The following is a 25224-nucleotide window of genomic DNA, read 5'->3' as shown; positions in this document are numbered from 1 at the left end:
ATAAAACAAACCAAACCAAACAACAAAAGGAGCCCAAAACAACCTTGCCAAAATGTTCCTAGGCGTGCGGTGTTTAACAAAAGGTAGATCATACAAAAAGTCAAAAAGTGATCATGATTGATTACTATCTACTTTACACAATTTATTTTTTGATGAACGTCCGAACCTAAGCTCATCACATCAAAACTCGAATTGGGTAAAGAATGAAAATAAAATTTTCAAAAAATAATAAAAATTACAATCTGCGAGTAAATTACAGTTGATTTTTTCTGATGCCGAATAACAATGCAAGATACAGAGTTGATAATCGCAGTTCGAAGCTATATACAATCTGACAGAATATGAATATCATCATGTTTTCCATTTACTGATTCCATAATACATTCAACCCTTCTCCATCCAGGGACATTTCTGACTATATCTTGAACGACATCTTTCCAGCGGTGACTAGAAGAACAGTAAATTCACCAAGTCTCATTCCTTGAACCAACAATGTAAAAGAAGAAATAAAAGGAAGAAAAAAAAAAAAAAGCATGTAAAAGGGGATTTGTTGGTAATATGAATTTTCATACTATATAGTACTGAATGCGTGCATAAACTACAGAAGAACTCTAGAAAATACGTAGTATAAGACTATAGAAGAACTCTTCTTGAAATGCAAGGTCTACAAATAGCCTTGAGAAGATAAAGAGTGGAGCTTAAATTAAGTAGTGTGCGAAGCTTACCTTGCTCTAACTTCACCGGAAGAAATGTGATGGAATTTTCATAATAATTTCTTGCAGGAGCATCAAAGGCTCTGCATTAGAGGCTCAAGAGTGGCTTCCTCATTCACTGTCTTGGATTTAGATTTCTTCTTGATTGAGAAGGGCCGGAGAATGTATCGTGAAAATCGGCTCAATGGATCTTGTAGACCTTCCATTTCATAGTGTCCAAATCGCCAATCGCGTTCAATATATGGTCGCCATATAGGCTCATCAAGACCTCCTGGAAAAGTGGACAAACAATTAGGCACATCCGTGGCCTATAAATTGACACTAAATGAGTAAATGGTAAGCAAGTTATTTATGTAAAATTCAAGGTTGATGGGACTATAATGTGTTGTTTGATCTGGCAAAGTCATTAGGTTATATAATATCTAAATTGGCACAAAACTGTACACAGAAAAACACTTCGTAGCAAAATGAGTAGAGAAGGTACAGACTATAATTGTAAAACTGAAATAATTACCTGCATACATTAAACCATGTTTGTTCACAGAGCGATAAAATGGCCTTGTTTTTTTCTCTTTTACTGCAATTTGAAGTTCATTCCAAGCATTCTCTCTATCCTGCCGTGTGATTTTACCTGATGTGACAACCTGTAATACATGATGTAAGAAAAAGCACCACCAGCAATAGTGAGCAGAAGTTTTAACTTACAGATTGTTACCTTGGAAAACAGATGGTATGAAGGGCGTGGAATCCTGGCAAGATTGTTGGAACGGTCAACTGCTACAAGTCCAAATTTCGGACCATAGCCATCAGCCCACTCCCAGTTATCAGAAATTGTCCAAAACAAGTAACCAAGTATTGGGACACCCTGTAGGGCAGCCAGTGGTAGGCAGGCATTAAAAATCTATAAATCTAATAAAAAATTGGAGCAACAGTTATCACTGAGGTCTCAATATCATACTGCTAGAGTGGCCGCAAAAACTGCCAACAGATGTTCCAACATATATGGTCGTCTAATTACATCTGTTCCATCAGAAACACCATTCTCCGAGATTATGAAAGGCACATTAAGATGTTTGTATCTTTCATGGAATTGAAGCAAAACCCTATACAAGCCATCAGGATAAATCCCCCGGCCCGATTCACTGTACTCATCAGTTTCCACAAGCTTCAGTCCAGCACCACATACAACTTCCTGGAAATTAAAAGGGGAAAAAAAAATCAACTTAGTACCCACTGGCCCAAATTGGAGAAATGTCAGGGTTTCTAGGTAACTATAGGGCATTACCTGTCCATAGTAATTTATCCCAATATAATCCAGCTTCTCAGAAATAGCATCCAGATAAGGATAAAGAGTCAAGGAATTAGCAACTGAGACAGCAGCAATGTCAAAAAGTCCATATGGACGCATAAATGAGACATGGTGTGCGACTCCCACTAGTGTTCCAGATCCTCTGCAGTGCAGTGTATGGGCAAGAAGAACGTCAAGATATAAGACAAAGGTTTCAGGATAAATCATAAGAAGGAAAAAATTTCCATACCTAATAAGTTTGAAAAGATCCTTCAAAAAGTTGTTGAGAATAAAATTTGAAACAAAGATCCAATCGTGCAATCAAAAGATAAAAGGAGAACCAATATGATAGAAATAAAGCTGTTAACCTCCTTTCATGGATGTAATCGTAGGCCTTTGAGTGTGCAATTGCCATCAAGTGCATGGCTTGATTGAAAACACCAGTGGGTAAAGCAGAAGTAGCAACCTCCAGCATATCAGGATTACCACCAGGCCAAGCACCAGCACAATAAGTGAGCATACAGAACACATGAGGCTCATTGAATGTTACCCAGTAGTCCACAACATCTGATACAGAGTCAACAACAAGCCTACGAAAAGGAAGTAAATATTGGTAAAGCTTGTAATAGACACATATTTTCTATAGCAGTATGCTGTAATGCTGCTAGTCAGGTTCTAAAAGATAAAACAAGGCATTATTCCAGCAAATTAATTGAACAGATAAAAGAAAGAATTTCTGCAGTATTCCATTCCTCTAGCCAAGTTACCAGGGATTCCATTGCAGAGTAAAAATCCTATTTCGAGGCATATAACGCGAGTGCCTAGTAAATTATAAATATATGCCTGTTCAGCATCTTGATCTAAGCTCATATCGAGTCTCCTACCTGGTAAATTCCAAGAAGTAGTCAATGGTCTTTTCCATCTTCCACCCCCCATATTCTCCAGCCCATGGTGGAAGCGAGTGATGGAATAATGTCAGCATTACCTTCATCCCATAAAATCGCACCCTATTTACAATCCATTTATATCTCTCCAAAGCTGCATAGTTGACCTACGAATATATCAAGCAATGCACTATATTACAATTCTTTATAAATTCTGTCTTTGTTCAGACCATAAACATTCGGATCCAAAGTTATGAAACTAGCAACACCCTTGATAAACATCTGTGCAAAACTATACAGATTTTGGTATTCTCTCATATCAAGAGTGGATACACACACGCTTATAATAGTCATGAGTGACCAACAACCTGTGGTCAGAGAGCTCAGTTTCCCTTTACCAAAGTCTCGGGTTCAAGCCTTTTGAATGGAGTAATAGGAGTTGGGAGGGCTGCCCCTCCCCCTCAAAGGGAAAATGTGGTCAAATAGAAGCTTGACTCAGGATAAGTCAAAACTCAATGTAGCTACTAGATTATAGGAGATCATGGCAGCAAAATTGAAAGAGTCATGAGTCAGACTTACAGATTCTTTTAGACCATTCTTGGGCTCTTCAGGCATAATTCTTGACCAATCAATTCCCATCCTAAACACTTGGACTCCAGTATCCTTTGCCAGCTTCAATTCTGTATCAGGATCAGACCAAAACCTTAGCCTTTCCTCCCTGAAATAATTGGAACACTCAATTTGATTTTATTTAAATTCTATGCATATTATGATGGAAAGCTTAAGTTCAAATGAAAAATGCCATGATCTTATAGGTGTAGCTTCAAATACTGTGGAACTCAGTTCTCTGAAGTTGAAGAGAGATAGCTTAATGGGTCATCAACTTCAGCCCAGTTAAAATTGAGGCATGTATGCATTAATATGCTGTCAGCTAGACATCAAAACATTATGCTAGGTTCATTGAACTTACGGGTGTGGAACATTATGCCAGGCAGCAACAGTATGATGACATGCCTCGGCAGGCACAGATTCTTCTACTTCTATGTACTTCTCAAATCCTCTAATTTTTGCCTCCATAGCTATCTTAAGTGACTTCCTTCTTTTTATGGTCTGAGAAGCTGCTCTAGGTAGTACTGAAGCTTGTTGGGTGCCACCATCACCTGTAGCAGAGGCCAATAGTGCATCTGCTAGTTGGGATTCATTATTTGATTTTGATTGTTCACAAGGAGTCTCTTCAGCAAACTGGAGCCAAGCATCATTAAGCCTGTCTTCCACATGTGCTGGTGCAGTTGCCAATCCGAAGAAGAACCCTTTCTCACCTTCTATAGAATATCAGGCAGACAAAAAAGTGAGCACAGATTAAAATACTGTCATGTAGGAGAGCACTGCGGCACTGCACATATTGCATTGAGTCATATGAGTGAAAAAAGAAATATGGATTGCAAACTAACTCAATGCCAATAACCCAGAGTCCTTGAGGATTTTGCTTGGAAGGCAACGGTTTATTTGAAATGTACACATGTCAGTTCCTATAGTTAATGTGAAAGTTTTTTTGGATAGGTGTGGTTTCTAATAGTTTTGACATAATATAATTACAAGATTGGTTTCTATTTATACCAAAATTAAATAAATAAATATGGTAAATGATCCACTTCCTGCATGCTAGCATTTGTCCAGAAAAATCAAGTACTATTTGCATCATCACTGTTAAAAACTGAAGGCTAAAGCTTGAGTTTATAGGGTTCATCAATACTTAATGAAGATAAACACAACACCGCAAGTAGAATATGCAATTTTCTTCAAATTAACTGCACTAATGAAGCAATAACTAATAATCAAGCACATTAGTCCTTGTAACGGAAATGAAATCAGAGACAGGTTGCTTTTAATAAACCGTACATTACGCAAACGATTGTGCGCTGCAGTATAATCAGACGATGAACTGATTGAACAAAATTTAAGTACAGAGAAGTACACCTATGGATGGCGATGATTAGCATATGAGTGAGTTGGAAGTTACCGGCAGGATTAACGTCGAAGACGGCGAGAGTATCGGAGGACTCGTCAATGGGAGAATCGAAAGGCTTGAGATTCTTCTTGCGGTAACGGTTGTAGGAAAAAGCGTTGGCGGCGACCGAGAGCGTCACGAGGACTCCGGCGAGCTTCGTCGCCGATATGAAGAGTCCGACGAGCACCATTCCCGCTTCCCGAGAGCCGTGGGCGTTACAGTTACACGCTGGAGTAGACTGGTAGTGTAGTGGTGCTAGATAGAGCGAATTTAGAGCGGAGGAAGGGATTCGTACACGTGTCCGACCATTCTTGCGTGTCTTCCCGATTCACGGAATGTAGAGGAGAGTGGTTTGCACGCAACTCTTACTTTGATTACTCTTTTTCTAAACACTGCCTATTGAATTAGCTAATTAAGTTTAAGTAGACAATTAATTTTTTTTTTAATACTATTGACCTGATACAGGTAGTATCTGTCCATATATTTTCTCAACCTACTGAAGCCCAACAAAGTCAACATTGCCCCCACTGGGGGGACCCATGACCTTCCACTTGGGAGAATTACTTCACGCCGCTTGACCACAATGCCTTTGGCAATTAATTAAACATTCATATTAACTATTTAATCGTTAATAGTGATTAAATAAGTCAAAATTCGCTAATAGACTAACTATTTTTTTAAATAAAACCTAAATCTTCAATTCCAAAAGTTTTCATATCCCGACCCAATGGAACATGTGAGAAAATATAAATCACGATTACTAATGATTCAATAGACATAATCAAATATCAGTAGACACATTTTAATTTAATTTCCACATTATCATTTCTGAATTTCAAACCATGTCTTTTCTTTTAAATACTATCTATAAATTAGGGAGTTAAATTCGTGTGGGCGACTGTCACTGTTACTCATTTGGGCGGTTTGTCGATTACTTAATACTTATCCATGCTGTTTTGCACTCGTACAGAAAGTATGGGCTTGTAATTTGGTATGAAAAGGGATTCTTTATGATTTGGACTGAAAAATGGATTTGGGCTAAAACAATATATTCAATTTTATAAAGTATTATATACTCCATAGTCCATACATTTTAATTTTAAAGTAACATGTTTTACTTTGGAAATTGTTATTTCAAAAGTATTATTATTTTTATTTTGATATGAAGTAATCTATTTTAGTTTTTGGATGCGAGGTAACGAGTGCAATGACCAGTCATAGCACTCCCACTAGTAGAGACACCCTAATCGCATGGTCTGTAATATAACCTCCATAAAAGGGACATTAATCAATTATAAAATTATGATCATGACGAATGAAACATGTAGCAAGGACATCAGCAACAATATTTGCATTTCCTATTGCCTCGATAACTTTTATTTTCACTTGTAAATTTCAATAAGATTAGTCAAATGATCTCGATGTACATTACACCCACAAAATCAATTAACAATCATACTTTTATAGTATAACCGAGAACTCAAGAAGAACCCTACAAAAACCTATCTCAAACAAGTTATAGAGCCTAAACATTCCCCAACTTTCTATTTCGCATTTGTACATCTTGATGTTATAAGTAAAACCAACAATCCATTCTCCCACCATAATTATAGCACCCAATCCATAACTGTGCACATTAGACAACTGAATGTTTTGAGATAGGTCCAAATTTGGACAAAAATGACAAAGGTGGTCATGGTTGCCTTTTGTCATTCCAAATATGGATAAAATTATGATTGTCGTCTAGCTTGTTTGATTTAGCAGACAGTCGTGGTAGTTTGACGTTAGAGAGAATGTAACTACCTTTATTTTTTTATTTTTTAATTAGAATAAATTGTACACTTGAAATTCACTTGAATATCATAATGTTAGGTGCTAATCAAATTAACAATAACCTACCGAATTGAAAACTTTATGACTAAATTGCAATATTTTGATTGTTTAAAATACCTTATTGGAATATTTGTCACTTATAAGATCCAATGACACTGTTCATTCAACTTAAAAAGTTTATGTAACACCTTTTTATCATTCTTTTTTTTTAAGGATCAATCTCACCTCTAAGTTGATGAGTGCTCACCCAAATTAAACCAAGCTGATGGACAGCAAAGTTCCTATGCTCCAAAGTAAATCGTTCTCCTTAGTAACTAGTTTGGTTGATGCATGTGAATGTGCTCTATATATATATATATATATCCTTTAAAAGAGGTTGGGAGTTCAAAATCCTCATTCGTATAGAAAGACTAACCACTTTACTTTTTTTTTTTAAATAATCACTTTGCTTCTTAATTGAGCTAACCCTATGCGAATAAGAACTAGTCTTAATATGATACAGACTTAAAGATGTCTCACATAATTAGAATCTACTTAGGACACTTATTTTTTACCAAAAAAAAATAAAAAAATTCCCTTATTACATTAATGATTCCGCACAAAAGTTGTGGAGTGTATTGCCTTACATTTGTTTTGGCCCATCAAAATATTTGGGTACTTTTAATTTTTTATTTTTTCATTCTCATTTTTAAAACTCATTTAAGCTTTCACTAAAGGCAAAATTTTGTGTGAGACCGTCTCACCATGAGACAGGACGGGTCGGGTCGGTTCAATATGCAATTGTAACACTTATATGCACAAATGTCATACTTATATGCTCAAATGTAATACTAATCAGAAATAAAATTTTTGTTACTTATAAGGGTAAATGTAATACTTTTAAGGGAAAATATAATACTTTTACATTTCAATTTAAAAGTATTACTTTTTTCCTCAAAAGTATTATATTTGCCCTTATAAATAAGGGGCACTTGTCAACATTACTTATTATGAAAAATGTATTGCTTTTTCTCTTATAAGTAACAAAAATTGTATTATTGATTACTGTTATATTTGAGCATATAAGTATGACATTTGCATGGTGCTTTGACCCGATCCGACCTGTCTCACGAATAAAGATCCGTGAGACGGTCTCACACAAGTGTGATCCTTCACTAAAAATATTTAATGTGGATCAAACGTCTACCACTACGTCAAAATTATAGTTAGTAGCGAAAAAATAATTTTATGGTCTGGGAAGCTTAGCATGAAACTCGCTTTAGCGACATAAGTTTAGCAACGGTTTAATATGGACCATGAAATAAATATATTAGTATAACCACCAGTTATAAATACGGAGTATATTTAGTATAAGTGTCTCTACATAAACAAAATCACCGCCAATTAACATATTAATTAACTGTCGCTAAGTAACTTATTTGGTAGAGTAAAAATAATCTTGAAAATATTATAAAAAGAAAGCAGAAATTTCCTTGACATAAAGGAAGCAGGGTCGATTAAAGAAGTGAAGCTCTTATCGAGGTAAAAACCCCACAATGATGTGATTCGCTACCAAATGGGGAGGCAGAGAATATAATCATCTGCTTTGTTTTTTGTTTTTTTCCTTTTAAGGTAATACACAAGAATTCGTGCGTTTACTAATAAAATTATTCAACTTTTTTTTTTTATCTTCATTCTATGATTGTAACTTAGAAAAATGTATATAAGGAAAGGTATTTCGGTTTTCTTTCTCCAATTAATATAATTTTTCATTTCTACATAAGAATTGAGATTTTTTTTTTCAATTAGCAAATATAAACATTAAATTTAGGTTGTGTTTCCTTCAATTATTTAATTTCCCTTTTTTAGTTTTTCAATTTTCACTGTCCGTTGGAGAAATATGCATTCAAACACTTTTTTTTTGTTTCCCCACTTTTCTTCTCTAAAAATAAAATAAAATAAAATTTTCTGCCATTAATAAATGCAACCATTCGTTGCAAAAACAGGTGTCAATACGGAGTATGTATTATGTGCTCAGCACTTTTCCTCATGTATGTAGCTAATTATTTTTTTATGAGCTCTAAATTCATAACCTTTTACATATATTATTGATAAGATATACACTCATATTAAAAGAACGAAACATATTTATAATTAATGCAGGGTATATATATGTTTGATATCATAGATTCATATGGGGACGAAATACCATTATGACATGCATATATGTAAATCAAATTAAACCATGATATGATAGCCTTACCAGAAAGTCTTTGGCTAAATTAAAGCCATGCGTCGTGATTCTTTATCGCGACAAATTCATTGTCACAACAAGTCCAAAAGGTAACACAACATGCTAGACAAAACGTGACCGCCAGCTTCCCATCATTGCTCGTACACAACAAATAATACAAAAGAATTCATTTGATTGACACATTTTTTATGTTTATTATATTAAACCGCACTAAGAAGTAAGAATGTCTTTGTGTGTGGTGGGTTTGACAAAAAAAAAATTGATAAAAATTGAACTTATAATCATGCTCCACGTATCCATGCGACCACCACTTTTAGGACAATTTGTTCATTAATTAACACTATTTATTAGATTTATTGTTTGTTCCTTTCGCTAAATTGTAGGCACCTCCATTGGATGAGACAGCTAGCCTAGAGATTTAAGGCTGCTCCATACTCAAAACCAAGAATCAAACCCTTGACGTTTGGTTAAGAATGGATGAGTCCATTCCACTCAACTACAATCCTAGGTTAGAGAACATACTTCTGATCTTTAATTTGATATCGAAAACAACATCCAGTCAAATGATAAATGTAAGTCAGATGCCCGCATAAGTAGCTTAGTTGATCATATCACATGGGTGAAGTTTGAGAACAATGACTCGAGATCGAGTCTCACCAACAGTAGTGTGAGAATAACATCTCAAATGAATAGTTGAATAATTACATAATCTCATATGTTTTGTCAAACCACGGCGTGGGGTTCTTAAAGTTGGGGATCCAATCTTTTGGAACAATAATAAATATAAGTCGATCAGCTGATCGATTAAAATTAGAGATTCAAGTTCCATCGAGTCATTTTGATGTATTGTAATTGTTTCTTTGATGATATTGACATTAATAAGGTATTGTTTGTACTTTTCTCATTATTGATTGAAAATGATGGAAATTGTTTATATTATATTGTATGACGGTTATTTTAGTTGAAAAGGATTTGTTTTCGTCAGTCGCTTTCTTGTATAGATGGTTTGATAATTGATAGATGATGAAAAAGATTATTTTATCAAAGCATAGTTGATAGTTGTACGTTCTCGTTGTTGAAAATCTCATAAACACACACATACATACATGCATACTTGTAAGCATGCATGCATGCATGTACATATGTATGTATGTGAGGATATTTAAATTTTTAATCGTATCAATTAGTTAAGAGAAAGTAAAAAATAATATGCAATAAAACTATCTATTATTATTTCCTTTATTTGCAAATAGGTATAGGAGTACTAAGGTTACATTTTGCATGCTTAACTGAAAAGTTAGTAGTTAGAAATTGAAACTTGAGAACTTTTAATAATATAGTTGATTGGAGTTAGTATTCAGTAAAATTAGATGTTTAACAAATAGCCAACTACGTGCATGTAGTGTAATGGCAACCCAGTTACCATTCTAAATGGGTGTTCGTGGGTTCGAACAAAATCATAACCTGGGGGTGTTCGACGTTGAAAATCTATCATGACTGACTAGGTGTATGCCCCTAGGGCGAAAGATGTTGTCTTTTGTGGACAAGAATGGAAAGAGGATAGTGAGTGTTATTTATATTAATCATTAATAAGAATAAAGCGGGAAAAACAACTAAAAGTCTTGATTTATGTTGATAGCTAAGATTTTTTGACGTTGTTAAACTATATCTTGTATCCCATGAACTAGTTCTAGGCCCATGAAGTGGACCTCCACAAATCATGTCTGACCAGGTGTAGGCCCCTAGGGTGAAAGATGTTGCCTTTTGTGAACAAGAATGGAAAGAGGGTACGTAGTGAGTGTTATTTATATTAATTAATATATATAAGAATAAAGTGGGAAAAACAACTAAAAGTCTTTATTTTTGTTGATAACTAAGATTTTTTGAAATTTTTAAAGTATCTTGAATCTCATGAACCAACTCTAACCCCATGAAGAGGACCTCCACAAATCATGTCTGACCAGGTGCAGGCCCCTAGGGTGAAAGATGTACGGCCCTGCTTGATAAATGACTGTTAGTTGATTGGGTTAGAAGGTATGATTAATTGATAACATTAGTTGATCGATTGTAGAAAGGTGTTTGGTAAATTAGTTGTTAGTTAATAGCTGCTTGGTATAATTTCTTTTCTAAAAAATATAATTGAAAAAGTTGTTTTGAGTAGCCTTTTGAATTTTAGTATTTTAGAGTTACAAAAAATTTATTAACCAAACACTTATATTGATTTTTTAACCAAGTCAAACAACTAATAATTGTCAAATAAGCTAAAATTGGGTGATAGGCTAATTATTTACCAAATACGACCGTTGTCTTCTGTGGTCAAGAATGGAAAGAGGGTAGTGAGTGTTATTTATATTAATTAATTAATAAGAATAAAGTGGGAAAAACAACTAAAAGTATTGATTTTCCTTGATAATTAAGGTTTTTTGACTTTGTATTATATCTTGAATCCCATGAAGAGATAAATCGAGTCAATATAACTTCGAGACTCAATATCAAACTATACACTTATACGTACAAAGAGTCTAACCATAACCTTTCTCAAATCCGCAATGTAATCAAATTCTCACTCTCTTAATAATTGGAATTTAAACAAATTTTAAGTGAACCTGTTTATCCACTAAACCAATACCTCGAGGGCTGAATTTATTTTTTAAACGCTATAAAAGTTAAAACATAGTACGTAGTATACGTACTCCCTATTTGAAAAAAAGTTAAAATAAGACTTTTCTTTATTAACATAGTACTCCCTATTTGAAAATAAGTTAAAATAAGACTTTTTTTTTATTATTAACATAGTACTCCCTATTTGAAAATAAGTTAAAATAAGACTTTATTTAATAAAATATTATTGTTTATTTATAATTAAAATAAATAATAGATTTTGCTAAACATAAAGGGCTTTTTTTTCTTTTTTTTTTTTTAACTTTTTCTTTGCTATTTCCTTTTTTGCCAATGATGCAACCTGCAAGGTAGATAAGAGGAGGGATTAAATTTTGAATTATATTTTTCTTCTACCTTATAACTTACTTTCATTTCTAATCATCATCGATTTGTCCCCACTGTTTTTATGTTATCAATTCATTGCCACATTATAACTTTTTAAATCTTATATCATATATTTTTCTTCTAACTTTGAACTTACTTTCATTTCTTATCATCATCGATTTGTCCACACTGTTTTTATGTCATCACTTCATTGCCACAATATAAACTTTTTAAATTATAGCTAAAATGAATGTTAAAAGTGCATTAATATAATAGTTACATTAAAAGTGTACCGTAAGAATAATTAAATTATATTGGATGTCTTATAGAATAGTTATTTATTTATTTTTTATCGAGGGGAGGGGAACAATCCCAAAAGAAATTAGTCCTCGGACCAATTATTAAACATTTTTATAGATAAAAGTGTACAATGAAAAAATTAAAATGTACATTAGATCAATTAAATTAAATATATTTTACATTACGATGTAAGAAAATATAAGAATAATTAATTTTACTAATCCTAATTTAAATCGTTAGTTGTTAGAGATGCTTTATTATTCCACCATATTCCCATATACTATGTCTCCTTCATATAAAATGGAGTCTCCATTAATGGGTTCTTAATGAGCTCAACATATAAATGTTAAAACCAATTACAAAAGCAGGTTACCAATAATTGAGAATCTCAAACCAAATAGAGGACTTTCACGAAAAGTCAAATTAAACTTGGAGATCTTGTGATTATTAAGTTAAAACAGTCCAGCTAACTTCTGAATTGCTACATAGTTTTCTTTTGACTCATTTTATTTATGAATGCATGAATGTAACCCCTGCATGACATAAGTTTTGCATCCCCTACTATTAATAAAGTTGCTGATTTGGCCTTTTAAAGATTAAAATCGCTACTCCATGCATAACTTAGAGATTAAAGACCATTATATGTCGTTTAAGGATCAAAACTTACCAATATTTTATAATTAAAAAAAAAAAAAAAAAAGTGTCACCACCGCCCGCCTTCTTTAAATATGTGTGTATCGCCTCATTCTCGTCTCTGCGTTCACAAAACAAATTAAAGTTCCATCATATCCTCTAAATCTCTACAGTAATTAATATAATATAATGGTGATAGCGAAGACAGCCTCCAACATCCCCGTGATTGACCTTTGTGGGGAGAGGTCAGAGGTTTCAAGCCTCATCGTGAACGCCAGCGAAGAGTTCGGGTTTTTCAAGGTGATCAACCATGGCGTGGACGAGGATGTCATGAAGAGAATGGAGGACCAAAGCTTCCAGTTTTTCCGTAAACCGGGGTTTGAAAAACAGAAATTAGGCGGGCCGGCGAATCCTTATGGCTATGGGTGCAAGAATATAGGGTTCAATGGAGACGTTGGAGAGGTGGAGTATCTCATTCTTCACGCCAACAACCTTCTCTCTCTTGCCCAAACATCCAATCTCCCCCTCAACTTAAGGTACTATATGTTTTTCCTAAGATTATATTATTTAATTCAGCTGAAAATTATAACCACCCGCCAGGCCGGCCTATAACATTTTAAAGTGAATGACGGGGGCTACATTTGAGTTTCAATGGTTATGTCGTGTGGAGTAGAGTGTGTGCACTCAAATACATTTTTTTTCTTATATTATACATTTTTCGGCGTAAATTAATGTGAACAAAATATATAATTAAAAAATTTTAATTGAGATCTTTAAATGACATCATATTGTTATGTTTTTAATTTTTCTAAAAAATAAATTTATAGGCACATAAAGTCTATATTTTAGTGTAATGTTTATGACTCTGTTTGGTAGAACTTATTTTGAGTTACAAATAAGCTATAAGTTCTGTTCAATAAATCATTGAAAGCTCAAAATAATAGCTTAATTATTTTGAAACGCTACACTAAGTGTGGCGTTTCAAAATAAGTAGTACCTACTAGCCTTTAAGTTTTCAGCTTTAAGCTAGATTATAAGCTAGGTATGTCAAACAGAACTTATGTATATTAACCCTTATTTTTATAAACATATAGAATGAACATTTTGAATCTCCTATAAACTGAATGGAATTAAATATGATACACATTTAGTTTAGTATTTATGGACATTAATATTTATGTTTTTTGGCATAGTACACGATTAATGTTATTAAACATGCATGCATTTGTAGTATAATGTTTATGTACATTAAGTTTTATTTTTATTAATATGAAAAAAAAACATTATGAACCTACTATAAACTGAATGGAAATACATATGATTACTTTTAGTTTAATGTTTGTGGACGTTAAGGTTTAGATTTATGGACAAACGAACAAATATATTATGAATGTAGTACATGATAAATGTTATTAAATATGATAATGCATATGTAATATAATGCTTATATACATTAAACTTTGTTTTATTAACATATAGAAGGGACATTATTAACCTACTATAAAATGAATAATAATACATATGATGTACATTTAGTTTAGTGTTAATGAACTTTAATGTTTAGGTTTGTGGATATATAAAACAAATAAATATTATGAAAAGGCAAAATGATGTTATTAAATATATATAATGCACTATTTGATACTTAAAATAAAAAGATATCATTTTAGACCAGAGTCCACCATGTAAAGTTAACCCTAATCCACAATAGAAAGTTAACATTCTTCTCACTTTTTGTTTTCTTACTTTGAGTTTATATAACAGTTATCAGTGCTGATAACTGATAAGCAATATAATGTAGACTTAAGTTGTAGGTCAGTAAATGTAGCCTTGATATAAAAGACATTATTGTAATAAGGCTAACATTCTAAAAGTCGTAGACAGTTATAGATTTTTATAATCATTTTTAAATGTATTGATTATCATTATTATTTTAAGTTGTAAATTAATTTGTCATTATTTTTGCAAACTAACTCATTTTTCTTGCCTTAAAAAAAAATCATTTTTTCATTATCACACGTGACCGTAATAATACTCTTAACTGTATATTTATCATTATCTCACCTTCTTTTTTAGTCAGTACGTATATAATTTCATAGAAAAAAATATTACTCCTACTCTCAAATTTTACTATTAATTTTTACTCTCTCACACAAAATTTTAATATTAACATTTGTATTGAGATCGATAAGATGAAAATAACTAATTAGTAATCACCAATTATGATATAAGAGAGTAATAGCATGTTTGGTCAGTGAATTCCCAAACTACACTGTTTGGTTAGAGGGAATTGCAATTCTGCAGAATTGCAATTCCCTCCAAATGAGGAATTGCAATTCATGGGGTCGGTGGAGAGGAGGAGCAATTGTGTTTATGTAAAGACAATTTTGCCCTTCCTCTTATACCCTTTGTTTTTTTTTTTAATTTTAAAAATTATTATTATTATTATTATTAAATATTATTATTATTATTATTATCATCCTCATCATCATTATTTTTGAAAGAATTATTATTATTATGATACTTATTATTATTATTGAAGGAATTATTATTATTATTATTATTATTATTACTATTAAAACATATACTACAACATAAGGGCATTTTAGTCATTTTGTCGCTTCTTACCTCTCAATTTCCTGCACTTCTATTCCTGCCTACCAAACACTGTAATTTCAATTCCTACTTTATTCATTGAATTGCAATTTCACCGAATTACAATTCTTTTCCCCTCTAATTCCTTCCTCCCAACCAAACGCCCTGTAAAAATGATTAAGTAGAAGTAAGGTATACATCCCGCACAACTTATAGAAAAAGTAAAAGGTTATATATAAATGTACGATTTGACTAAAAATAGACAGTAGGGTCCAGGGAAGAGTACAAATAAAAACAAAATCTTGCCCTATCAAATCAAAAAATTATCACTGTGACATTATCCATGAAGCAATTAATGCCTTTCTACTGTTCCACAGTCCACACCTATACTAAAAATGGCAGGGCCACCTGAACGTAACATAAAATTGTCGGACGACCCATAATTGCTACACTATTCTTTTTTGATGACATGTTTTTTTTTTGTATAATATATATAATTGATAAAATTTTATAAATTACACATAAAAGAAATTAGATTAAGAAAATTTTATGTGATTATAATAATTGAAATAATATTGACAAGACTTAAACTCGTGACATATTTTTATTCTAACTTTAAAATTGATTTTGTCAAAAAAAAAAAAAACTTTAAATTTGGTGTGCACATTTTATTATGTTATTTTTATTTTTATTTTGTCAAAAAAGTACATTTTGGTTGTGTTGAAATTTTACCTTTTATTACTTTTTGGTCAACGTAACAGCTCAGCAGTAAAAGGCTACGTAGAAGCACTTAGGGAGTTGGCATGTAAGATATTGGAATTGATGGCTGAGGGTTTGCATATACAAGAGACTTCAGTGTTCAGCAACCTCATCAAGGATGTTCAAAGTGACTCTATATTTAGACTCAACTATTATCCATCTCTTTCTAGGAGTACCTCATTGTCACCTACTTTTAGTGATATGGTTGGATTTGGAGAACATACTGACCCTCAGATCTTGACTATTTTGAAATCAAATGATGTTGCTGGCCTACAAATCTCGTTTAAGGATGGTGTGTGGGTCCCAATCTCTCCCGAGCCTCGATCTGCCTTCTTTGTTAATGTGGGTGACATGTTACAGGTATGCGATATATACCTTTAAATATGATAATCTAAATGCATTTAAATTATATATATATATATATATATATATATATATATATATATATATGTTTTAAGACTTAAGAGACTTTCTATTATGGATAATGTAGACTAATCTTAACACGTATATCATATTTATGTTTGAAGGCATTGACAAATGGAAGGTTTATGAGCGTAAGGCATAGGGTGATGTTGGGATCATTGAAAACGAGGATGTCAATGGGGTATTTTGGAGCCCCAACACTCAACACAACAATTAGTTGTCCATTTAAATTAGTGACGCCAGAAAATCCCCGTCTGTATCGAGCATTCACTTGGGCTGAGTATAAGAAAACTACCTATTCAAGAAAGTTAGGTGACAACCGCCTTCAACTTTTTCGAGTATAATATGATGATCTTGGTAAAATTATATAATAATAATAATGATGATCTACTCCATGTAATTTGTAATGGATTCCATTCTGTTGGATCACTAGGAACATATATTTGCCTAAGTAAGCAAGTATTGCAAAATGTTAGCACGAAAAACTAAGAATCAAATCACTTAAGATGTGTACCGATTAATAAGTTTATGGCCATATTTGGTAAATGGCTAATCGATGTTAGCAGTTAATTTATTGAATTAGAAAGGATAACTAGTTGATAACATTATTATCCGATTGTAGAAAAATTTTTGCTAAATTAGTTGTTAATTGTTTGGTATAATCTTTTTATCAAAAAACTAATTTAAAAAGTTGTTTTGAGCAGCTTTTTGAATTTATAAAAAATTGAATAATTAAATATTTCTATTAATTTTTTAACTAAGTCAAATAATTAATGGTAATCAAATAAATCAAAATTAATTGATAAGTTAACTATATTATCAAATAGAGCCTATATAAACAATCTGAGTATATGATATAAGTTAGAAAAATTACTCAAAACAATCTGAGTATATGATATAAGTTAGAAAAATTACTCAATTTGCAACGTGACAATTTAATAAAGATAGAAAAAGATATGATCAAAAAAAAAAATAAAGATAGAAAAAGTTAAATTACCCTTTATTGTTGGCGTCCTTCTGTTGATCTTATCGTTCTGTTGTAGCCAACTTTTTATCATCTTAGGCCTCAAAAAACATCATTTCTACTATGATTTTATCTATCTGCTCCCTTCCTTTGTTATTTTATATCTGTATACATCGGACAAAATTTTTTGAGATATAATTATCTTTTTGTTTGTTTGCGCATCATTTAATTTTTCTGGGAAGATACTAAAGTTTAAAATTTGACAGTTTATGATATTTATATTGCTCAAAATAATCTTAAATACATCATCTAAAGCTCTTATTCAAGTGCAAGACAAACGTATAATATTTTTCAGCAGTCTATTACTCTAGAGGCAACACAGTTAATATAACATCAATTATGGCGTGAGATATTTTGTCATCTAATATTGCTTCCACTGATATGTGATCAGATTATCATAATTAAACTTTGTTTAATTCATGTTAAATTATATTTATAGTTATATCTCACCTTTGGTAGCAGTGAGACAAAGAATAACTTTAATGGTTTGAGTAACTGGAGTACTCTATTAGGAGGGACCTTGGACTTATTGATTTTGAACTTATCAAACCAGGGAAAAAAAGTAAGCCTGATCAACAAGTGGAGACGAATCCTATAATAATTCTATAACTTAAAACAAAAAATACAAATTTTCCTTATTTGTAAAATACTACATACATCGGAATGTTGTAACTACAACTTTATACAACTAGCATTAATGGTACTTTCGGCTAACTAAGTACATACATATTGTCTACAAAAGGTAAAGGTCCTGTTTGGTAAATGGTTGTTGGCTGATTGGGTTGGTTGTTTGGGTTAGAAGGTATGATTTGTTGATAATATTAGCTGATTGTAGAAAGTTGTTTGATAAATTGGCGGGTAGCTGATAGCTATTTGGTATAATTTCTTTTCTCAAAAAGCTAATTGAAAAGACTGCTTTGAGTAGCCTTTTGAATTTTAGCATTTTGGAGTTACAAAAAGCTTAATAACCAAACAACCAATAGTGGTCAAATAAGCCAAAATTGGCTGATAGACTGATTATTTACCAACCAGGGCCAAAGTGAGCTCTAATTATTTTGGCCAACTAATCCAAAATAAATTCAAGATTGGTATAGATTTGATATTATTGTTGATACTAATGTACAAGCATTTAGCTAGAGTCGTGTAGACCAGGTCAGTTGAGACACACTCCTTAATTTACTTACTCTACCCGTCTTTAGATCAGAAGCAGTGAGGGCTTTCAAGTTTGCGATTCAAATTTATATATTTGATGAGATGTAAGGCATATAATAAAAACATGCATTTTTCCTCAAAAAAATAAAAAATAAAAACATGCATGTGCAATTTGATTTGGGATTTGACAATGCAACCCCAATGCATGCTTCTCTTTAATTTGGAGCTCCTCACCAACCAACAGGCCAGGGAATCTATTTATTATCTCAGTACATTTTGTACGCTCTTGGATGATTGATTCGATCTCACCCAAATATAGCAATACCTATATATTTTACTTACATATATATAATTGAGTTTGCCCTTATTTTTTCTGTTGTGTTGTACAAGTCTTTCCTCACTGAGCTGATTTCAATCTGGAAATTTGCTCAAAAAGTTAATAGAGTGTACAACCCAATCCATTTGTTGTGTACTTTAGCTGTTAATACTGGCTCAACTTTGTGTTATCCACAGCAGATAGGACTTGTAAAAAGGACTGTTGAAACATGTGCACAGTAGATATATTATATATAGGACTATAACTTTACATAACCGGCATTAACTGTCTAAGTACATTTTGTTAATTAACTGTTTATTTTTGTCTGTGGTATTTACTGGAAGCTTTTTCAGCTTTCTTGATCTATATAAGTGATGTGAGCTGAGCTTTAGCCTTTCATGTTTGATACAAATTGATGGACATTTTTTGCCTTGCATTGAGGATGTTCAAAACGACATTCAAATTGGATACTTAAATTTAACATATTATGTATTTTTAGTTAACCGATTATGTAGTTATAAAAAAATTTACAGGTACATAATATATCAATTGCAGGTATATAATTTAAAGTAAGCATAACCAATAGTACTCAAGGACGAATTTTACAATTGTTCTATACTTAGAGACGAAAAGTGTAGTTTTATATTTTCTTAATTAATTTATATTTCATTGATTTTATGCATCTTTTATTTTGGGCCTGACAATGCAACAACCACAAGGCTTCCCTTTACAGCTCAACACCAATCAACATAACAGGGAATATATCTATCTATCTCAGTACATTTTGTATGCTCATATATAGAAGATTGATTCTCAATGCCACATATAGCAATTGCTTATTCACATGACATGATATGATTGATTTTACCATGCATTATTTTTGTTGTTGTGTTGTGTGAATCTTTCCGATCCCCATTTATTTCAGTATGGAACTTTGGATTAAAAGTTAACAATGTACAGGCCAATAAGGTTGTTCAATCAAGTTTTTTTTTTTTTGTTTGTTTGTTTGTTTGTTTGTTTGTTTTTTTCTTTTTGTTTTTTTTTTTGTTTTTATGTCATGTGAATCTCATGTCTCAATAAATTGTTAATACAATTGCAAATGGTGTGCCATATAAAAGAGTTCTAAATCAATTTTTTTTTAAAATAAGAATAAAATTTTTAGGGCATGTTTCGAACTGAATATGAATTAATATCACAACAATGATAATTTCATGTCATACAGATACACATTTTTTCGTAAAAATGTGAAATAATCTTATTCGTTCACATGTATTGATCACTAAGAAAAAAAATGAAGGAACATAATGTTTAAAAAAAAATTATTACTATTAACTTTGGCTGTGCATTGGACAAGTTTGAAAGTGCATCTACTGATAATTAACCATGCATTCAAGTTGATGAACTCTAAGTTGCATTAATATGCAACGGTACAACAAACTTAAGTGCATTCTTTTTAGGTCTTGAGTGGAATGTTAGTTATTAGTTGATAATGGGCCTGTTTGGTAAATAGTTAGTTTATTAACCAATTTTGACTTATTTGACCAATATTAATTATTTGACTTGGTTAAAATATTAGTATAAGTGTTTGGTTAATCAACTTTTGTAACTCTAAAATGCTAAAATTCAAAAAGTTGTTCAAAGAAACTTTTTCAATTAGCTTTAAAAAAAGAATTATACTAAACAGCTATCAACTAACAGTTAATTTACTAATCAAAGTTGGCACAATTGTTGAACATATACTATGAATGTGTTAGAATGTAGTTAAAAATATATAATATAAGATTTACCATGAATTTTGATCAATTAATTAGCTAGACCATATATATAAAATTCAAAGTTGAGCATCAAATATTACAAATAAGAAACCTTGAAATGAGGAGGTGACGAAATGAGAAGACAATAAAATGATGAGGGATAAGACTGAACTAATGAAATAATACCTTATTTAAATTAGGTAATGAATTTTGTTATTATAGAGCGATGTAATTGGATGTTATACCTATATTTTAAAAAAGGGAAAATGGTCAAATAGACCCTCAAATCCGAAAAATCAATTATGTACCTAGACGTTTTAAAGGTGCAATTAAACCCTTTAACATCTTATTTTTGTACAATGAAATCCAAATACAGGTTGATGGCATGTGATAGCAGGTTAAAAATAATTTCTGATCAAAACCCACTGTCGGCCACGGCGCCGATCGCCGAAAAATTCAACTGATGTTATAACAATTACAACCGTTAAAAATTAAATTCTTAGTTTAAACTGAAATTAAATATTATAAATCATAAAATGTACGAGAATTTAACCACTCTCAATTAATTAATTTTAACACAGAAGAAATTACATACCAGTAGAGGCTACTGGTGAAAGACCACAACTTTGAAAGTCAACAAGCACTTCTCGAGCTTACTGAACTTTGATTTAGGCCATGCTCCGTAAACCTAGCTGAAAACTGAAAAGTTATAAGTTCGAAACTGAAATTTGAAGAACTGTTAAAACTAGTTGTTATGCTTAAAAGTATTTGGTAAAATTAACTTTTTGATAAGTTGATAAATGTAAAAAGACTAAAAATAACATATTCATACAATTTAAATAATTTTAAATTTAAATAGGTTTATATATTAAAATATAAAATAGTGAAATCAATATATTTTAATAAAATATAAAGTAAGAACATATATTTGAAAACATATAAAGTAAAACAAAATGTTTATAATTCATAAGATTAGTTCATACAAAAATCAATGTTCAAACACAAATGTCAAATTGAAATTACAACTAAACATATTGAAGAGAAAAAGTCAAAAAGGTTTTAATTGAGAAGGGTAAATGATGTAATTTCTTTAAAATAATAAGGTTAAAGATGTAAACAAAAGTTAGGAAGCTACTAGCACAAAAAGTCAACAGTTGCCTCCAGTGAGGCTATCCATGTGAGAGTGTAGGTGCCACTAGACCACAAGGTATTTGGTATAGCCTGGAATAATTAATAAATAGATTACTAATATAGCAAAAAAGAAAAAAAAAATAGTGTATGTTAGCCAAAAGACACTTTGTCAATGTTAATTTATCTTTTACCCTTACAATTAACAGTTAACACTCCCTATTGATTTTTTTGACCATTCCCGTCCCTGGTTTTATCCAACTAAGTTTTGTCCATCTGCTAGGTCGGTGCGTGGCGGCAAATTATTGCATGGACAATAATTCACACAGCTGTGTAGATCAAAAATAAAAGTACATTATTTTTGTATTGTAGGTATATTATTTGACAGTAGTATATATCAAATAATGTACCTTCAGTACAAAAATAATGTACCTAAAATAATGTATCTACAGTATAAAAATAATGTACCTTTAATACAAAAATAATGTACTTTTTATTTTTGATCCACAGAACTGTGTGGTTCATGGTCAATGCAATAATGATTGGTGCGTGGCTTGGTGGGTTTTAGCTCTGCGAAAAGCTATGGATATCTCCTGGGCATAATGTGGCTTGGACCGAGTTGTTGAATATTGCTTCGTTCCTCCATCTCCATATCCACCATAAGGATATAGCAAATAGCATATATATTGCGTGGCTTCCTGGTTCATTCCCGTTTCCTTTCATTGCAATCCCACCATCAAGCCATGCAAGAAAAGGAAGGATATTAAAATTGTTGAATATTGCTGCCAGGGACACTCCCTATTAATTTGTCGTCTGTTTATTAAAATGTAAACTCTTTTAATAAATAATTCATAAACAAAATTAATTTGAGTAGCTATTAATTAAGGAAGGATAATTGTAGAGATGTAAACTATTTTCCTTTAGCTTTTATTTATGTGATAATTATGAATGCACTTGCACTTAATATGTTTTCATGTCCAAGATCTCCGGCGAGCTTCGCCGTCGCCTTTATGAAGTTTCCGACGACCACCCTTCCTGCTTCTACAGTGCCAACACTGTTACTCGTTTGGAGTTTGGCGATTACATCATGGCTCATCTATCATTTTGCCATCATTATTTCATGGATCATCAATAAAATGTACATTATTTATATACTAAAGATACATTATTTTGCATACTATTAAATAATGTGCATTTATTACGTAAATAATGTATCTTTATTATAATAAAAAAATATTTTTTTGTTCATGATCCATAGAAAAAATTGTCATTGTTCTGGGCAATTTATATCAGGGACCATGGTCCACATAACATTATGAACCATGGATCAAAATGACGAGTTACAAAATTCATTACTTGTAAAGTACATAATTTCATAATACAATATACAAAATATCACAATACAAAACACATACACATATTATATTTACTTATTTTTCAAATCTAATTTGTAAAAATAAAATAATACACAATTTATAATTTAAAAATAATAAAAGTTAGAATTTTCATGTAATATATAATTTTGTATATGAAAATCAATGATTTTGATCTCTTTTTTTATTTCCCCAATTAGTGGTGAGTTGGAGTATAATCATTGGTAAGTCATCTCATCATCAACCCGATATTGATTAATCAAAAAATATCTCATCATACATAAAATTTATACATGTTAGGGTTTTCTTTTTCTTTTCTTTTTTTTTTAATTTTTTGTTAATAATATATTTGTTTTATTAATAATAATTAATTAATATGATATTTTATATATGATTTTAGAAATTTCGAATTTATATTAATTTGTTATTAATTTTTATTTTTATACATTGTTATGTACATGAATATGAATTTTGATGAGTATGTGAGTAATTTTATTTATATATTAATGTTTATTAAATAGAAAATGCTATAATAACATTAACCTCATAAGGAATATGCTAAGAGAAAAAAAATGTTTTTTTTATTGCTTCCAAATTTATATTCTAATGTTTAAATCCAAATATTTCATTAAAATATTTATATTCATTATTTTTAAGAATTGACCTAGCTACCACTTGTGATAAAAAGAATACATTTAATAACCAACTATAAAAAAAAAAATATGATTAGCATGTGTATATAGTAGTATATATATAAAAGTATATTTCTGCTTGTTCACTAGGCTGGAATCCCTCTATGGCAATCCATTTGTTTCAGAGAATGTTTCATGAGGGGTTGAAGCCTAATGAGTTATGTTGTTCTCTGAAAAATTATGCCTGATGAAATGACATTAAGTGTTGTCCACCCTTCAGTCTTTGAAGATTGGTAAAGAAATTCATGGGTTTTCTCTTTGATGCAGAATAGATGAGTCGGTCATTGCTAATAGTGCACTGGTGAGTATGTACACAAAGTGTGGAGATCTAGTTTCGGAAAGAAAAATTGAGCGCAAAACGCAAGCATACTGGGGGGCAGTGTGGTAATTACACAGGTAGTACCACCACCGGGCGCGTGACATGCAACACGTACAATCCGTTATTGTGATCGTATCTTTCTCCCTCATCACCTAGCTGCTCGTCCCTACTGCGCTGCTACGTACCACCACCATTTTTGCAACCTATCCAAAATCTCAACTCCATTTTTGCTACCCATCCAAAATCTCAGCTCACTCCGATCAGAACCGCTACGCAAAACGCAAGCATACTGGGGGCAGTGTGGTTTTCTCTTTTATTTCCATGCAATAATGATAGATATAATACATTCTCCTGCACGAAACGCGAACAAAGATTCCATGTTCCATGCAGCATGCAACGCCATATCCATAATTAAGTAAAATGCACGTAAAATCTTGCGTGAAACCATCTTGTGAATTATTATTTGCAAGGATCAGGAGGTTTTGCTCAAACGACCATGGCCCTTTGTCAAGAACCCGCTGCATGTCGAGTTCGTGGAAGAACTGGAAGAAGTAACTATGCTCTCTCTCGCCCCATATACCTTCTACCATGTCCTCTTCATCTTTGTAGCTTCTACTCAACACATCCTCAGAAAAATATCAATAATAGGAGAACATTTGCTCTCTACAATAAGTGCACCATAGTGGACTATTTAATTCACATATACCCACGCCGTAATTAATTCACATATACCCACACCGTAATCAACAAAAACCTGTTGGTAACCTGTTAAAAAAGTTAATTGTTTTTTTTTTTTTTTTTTTTTTTTTTTT

General features: G+C 31.7%; 2 protein-coding genes across 5 annotated transcripts; one reads left to right on the top strand and one right to left on the bottom strand.

Annotated features, from left to right (window-relative positions):
• Nucleotides 1-243: 243 nt before the first annotated feature.
• Nucleotides 244-5143, bottom strand: LOC116001795 (beta-glucosidase-like SFR2, chloroplastic). Of its 4 annotated transcripts, XM_031241740.1 has the most exons (11): nt 4906-5142; nt 3856-4207; nt 3465-3603; nt 2886-3052; nt 2370-2591; nt 1999-2164; nt 1672-1905; nt 1429-1578; nt 1228-1357; nt 726-984; nt 244-480 (listed from the first exon to the last, which is right to left on the bottom strand). In XM_031241740.1, the coding sequence occupies exons 1-10, from the start codon at nt 5081-5083 to the stop codon at nt 788-790; spliced, it is 1935 nt and encodes a 644-aa protein (XP_031097600.1). In that variant the 5' UTR covers nt 5084-5142; the 3' UTR covers nt 244-480; nt 726-787. The 4 variants fall into 4 exon arrangements, with proteins under 4 accessions (XP_031097600.1, XP_031097596.1, XP_031097597.1 ...); XM_031241736.1 differs by having other exon boundaries at nt 1672-2164; nt 4906-5143; XM_031241737.1 differs by having other exon boundaries at nt 244-447; nt 1672-2164; nt 4906-5143.
• A 7923-nt stretch (nt 5144-13066) lies between these two features.
• LOC116001440 (gibberellin 2-beta-dioxygenase 2-like) lies at nt 13067-16999 on the top strand. Its single transcript, XM_031241318.1, has 3 exons — nt 13067-13413; nt 16234-16591; nt 16759-16999. Exons 1-3 carry the CDS (start codon nt 13067-13069, stop codon nt 16996-16998), a joined length of 945 nt encoding a protein of 314 aa, XP_031097178.1. The 3' UTR covers nt 16999.
• Nucleotides 17000-25224: the final 8225 nt, after the last annotated feature.

The sequence above is a fragment of the Ipomoea triloba genome, chromosome 13 (genome assembly GCF_003576645.1).
Source record: "Ipomoea triloba cultivar NCNSP0323 chromosome 13, ASM357664v1".
Taxonomy (NCBI): domain Eukaryota; kingdom Viridiplantae; phylum Streptophyta; class Magnoliopsida; order Solanales; family Convolvulaceae; genus Ipomoea; species Ipomoea triloba.
Note: the sequence above shows the minus strand (reverse complement) of the source record. Positions and strands in the feature narration are given on the sequence as shown.